This window comes from Vombatus ursinus, unplaced genomic scaffold (assembly GCF_900497805.2).
Source record: "Vombatus ursinus unplaced genomic scaffold, bare-nosed wombat genome assembly UNPS02015358.1, whole genome shotgun sequence".
NCBI lineage: Eukaryota > Metazoa > Chordata > Mammalia > Diprotodontia > Vombatidae > Vombatus > Vombatus ursinus.
The window spans coordinates 91,723-95,442 of NW_020955136.1; the positions used below are offsets into that span (position 1 = coordinate 91,723).

The window sequence follows — 3,720 nt, forward strand, 5'->3', positions numbered from 1 at the left end:
AATGACTTGCCCAGAGTCACACAGCTAGTAAGTGTCTGAGGCTGGATTTGAACTCAGGAAGTCTTCCTGACTCCAGGCTCAGTGTTCTATCCACTGAGCCACCTAGCAACCTATTTACTATCTTTTTAGTATCTAGAATAAAATGAAGGCCATTTAGTTCAGCTCCATTTTACAGATGAGAACACTGAGGCCCAAGGAGGTTAAGTGACTTGCTGTTTTACATCCTAAGTTCTTTACAGATAGGAACTATTTCTGTGCGAATCACTTTGTGTAGTACTTACTAACTGACTATAGGATAATAGTGAGGAACATATTACTTGACAGGAGAGTTGAGGCTTTTGGGAGATTGGTAGCTGCAAAAGAGATGTGAAGTTGAAGGTGCAATCTACTTCTCTAAAGGGTCTCATTCTTCTTTACAACATCCTAGGTGTTGGGTTTTCAACCTTAAAATTGGGAGCCAGAAAGTATCATTTACTTCTAATAATGCTGACAGATATTTAACGTGGTCCTTGACCCTGCCAGGAACCATCGGGGGCAGCAAAAGAACAAGGCAAGACTCAAAATCAGAGTTGGGAGACACCTCATCCATTGTGTATCTGGATAGGAATCCCTTCTACAATTTCTCTGGCACAGTCATCCAGTGATAGGGAGTACATCTCCTCTAGTAGCCCGTCACGCTTTTACATATCTTCCTAGCAATGGAAAAAAAGTATAAAACAAAATACATGGGATTATAAATGTAATCAGCATATTGAAATACAGTTTTAAAAATATTAAAAAAAAACAATCGCAAGTTCATTGGACACCAGCTTAAGAATCTCTGTTAAAAAGGAAAACTTCCTTAAGCTGGTATCCAATGAACTTGCGATAGTTTTTTTTTTTAATATTTTTAAAACTGTATTTCAATATGCTGATTACATTTATAATCCCATCTATTTTGTTTTATACCTTTAAAAGCCTTATTGTGAGAAGGGGTCCTTAGGCCTCACCAAACTTCCAAAGGGGTCCATGACACAAAAACCGTTAAGACCCCCCACAGAGGCTGTTGTCATTCTAAGTTCTATCTTCTGGAAAAGGGAAAGCAGAAATTGTCCCACTCTTCCCCAGGCCAAAAATCCTCAGTTCCTTGGACAAGTCTCCTCTGGATAGCATGGTTTCCAATCATCTCCCTATACTCTAGATTGTCAGTGACTTTCCTGAAATGCGCCCAAAATTGAACCAAATACTTTAGATGGTACTTGACCAGGGCAGAAATCAGTGGGGCTATCCTCCCCCAAGCCCTTGACACTCTGCCTCTGTTTAGGCAAGCTAAGAATGGTTTCCTCGGCTTTTTTTGGTTGTCAAGTCACCCAGCTGACTCATTTTTAGCTTACTGTTCACTAAAACCCCCAGATCTTTTTCAAATAAAATTATTTACCCATGCCTCCTATATCCTATTCTCATGCAATGTATTCTAACTCTTTTGCTTCTGTTGTCTAACTTTGAGGTCATTAGCTGGAATTGCTAATGATTTGTATGTCCCATTTGCTGCTGAAACCTGATCACTTGGCTCTCAGAGGTGTTAATATTTATTGTGATGAGGACCTCTTTGGGGTGCATCATAACTTCAGGATGCCATCAGCTAGCCTTCCCCTGCCTCTCTTTGCTTGGAATTGCTTTATATACTTGATTATATAGCTGCAATAAATATACTAAGTAATGGTAATTATATGATTTATTTCCATTTTGCAGATGAGAAAGTTGAGTTAGATGAAGAGAAGTCACTTTCCTTAGGCTACACGGGATCAGAATTACAGTTTAGTACTTCTGTCCTGAAAGTTCTGTCAGTTAGGGAAGGAGAAGCGGGGAAGGGCATAAGCATTTATATACCACCTACCGTGTGCCAGGCACCATGCTGGGCGCTTTTATATATATATATATCTCATTTGATGCTCACAATAACTCTTCTAGAGAGGTACTGTTATTGTTCCCATTTTATAGTTGAGGAAATTGAGGCAATCAGAGGTTAAGTGACTTGCTCAGGGTCATACAGAGAGTAAGTGTCAAAGGCCAAATTTGAATTCAGGTTCTCCTGACTCCAAACCCAGCACTTTATCCACTGAGCCACTGTTAGATGGGATACATAAACTCACTTCACAATTACAGTCAGATCTCATTCTTTGGGATTCCACTGGTTTGGAAACTGACTGTACAGGTTGAAGATTACTTCTGTACTGCTGTAACTGCAAGGAAAAAAGGGATAGGGGCTTCCTAAGTAAGTTACAGTTATCCCTTCCACATCGTGGGGATTAGGGGTACAGTGCCTCCAGATCTGGAAAATCCACGCAAAATTCTTTGACCCTTTCTTCATACCAGAAAAGAAGCCTGATTTTTTTTCTTTTTTTTTCTTTTATGGGGTGTTTACAGTACCTTATTGTAAAATTTGGGTTGATATTATACAATACTATACATATATTTTATGCATTTCTGAGTTTCAGAACTTTTTCTGTGTCATCTGTGGCTTCCACAAAACTCCCCCCAAATTCCCATTTAATTTCTTATGCCAACCAGCGATATATCAAAACCGAGATGGGGAAAGTCAGGATGTGGAAGATATAACTGTAATGAATCGTGTAAATGAGGAAATTGTTTAGCCTAGTTTAGAGTGAAGGCAAATGCTGTATTCAAAATCCCACTTTATTGCAGCATTTGCTTTGGAACAATGCATGTGCTAATTAGAATTATTTAATTAGGCACCCAGTGATATATAGATATGTGTATAAAGATATCTGTATATAGGCAAGTAAATAGAGGTATACAAATGTAGGCATAGATAGATAGATAGATAGATTGATTCGATAGAGCCATTTGGACAGAGGGCTGGGCTTGGAGTTAGGAAGACTTAAGTTTGGCTATTATTAGTTAAGTGACCCTGGGCATATACTTTAACTTCCATATTCCTCTGGTACTTTTCTCCTACAATTTGGATTTTAATATGCTTTGGTGGACAGAATTTCCCACACTGATCACAGATCCTCTTTGAATTCCTATTTGCTTAAAGTACAGATAGGATTCTCTAAGGCACAGCTTTGAGCTCTCATCGTCCCTTTTTCCTTCAGCAGTATTAGTTACAGACTTGAATGTAAGAAAGCTGCATTCTTTAAAAAAATGCTCTATAATATAATGTTTCCCCCAGTTAGTGTGGGTAAAGTGTTTCTGCTCGTGATAGTTGCCAGAAAGTCAGGGGCATTGTCTAATGGGCATGGAGGGAGGGGGATTCAGATGGTACTTTGTGTTCTGATGGTTCATTTACTCTTTTTTTTTTTTTAAACTTGAAATAGGGTGAAATGATAAATGAATCAGAGGCTTGAGAAAGAGATGAAATTTGGTTGTCTTTCCTTCCGGCAGCCTTATGCTGGGCTGGTCCTAAATGGAGTCAAAACCCTAGAGACTCGTTGGCGTCCTTTGCTGGCAAACCAGCACAGCTGCACCATTGCTATTCACATTGCTCAAAAAGACTGGGAAGATGAATCATGGAAGTATATCCTGGTGGAGAGGCTTGGGATGACAAGCACTCAAATTCAGGCGTTGTTGGATGAAGGGGAGAAATTTGGTCGAGGAGTTATTGCTGGTGAGTGATCTTTGACCTTGGGCATATTAGGGGCTTAATAAAGGCTAGTCAAGTGAATTGAATAGAATAACTTAGAATAACTAAAAAATCCCACATACACAGACTCTTCC

At 39.3% G+C, this 3,720-nt stretch overlaps 1 protein-coding gene across 2 annotated transcripts in view; it reads left to right on the forward strand.

Moving 5' to 3' along the window:
- Window positions 1-3,720, forward strand: part of CUNHXorf40A (chromosome unknown CXorf40A homolog) — an 8,985-nt gene that overhangs the window by 2,157 nt on the left and 3,108 nt on the right. For both annotated transcript variants that reach the window (XM_027847204.1, XM_027847205.1), the window contains exon 2: window positions 3,321-3,610. In XM_027847204.1, coding sequence (XP_027703005.1) covers window positions 3,334-3,610 — 277 coding nt within the window. In that variant the 5' untranslated portion in view covers window positions 3,321-3,333. The remainder of the gene's footprint in view (window positions 1-3,320; window positions 3,611-3,720) is intronic.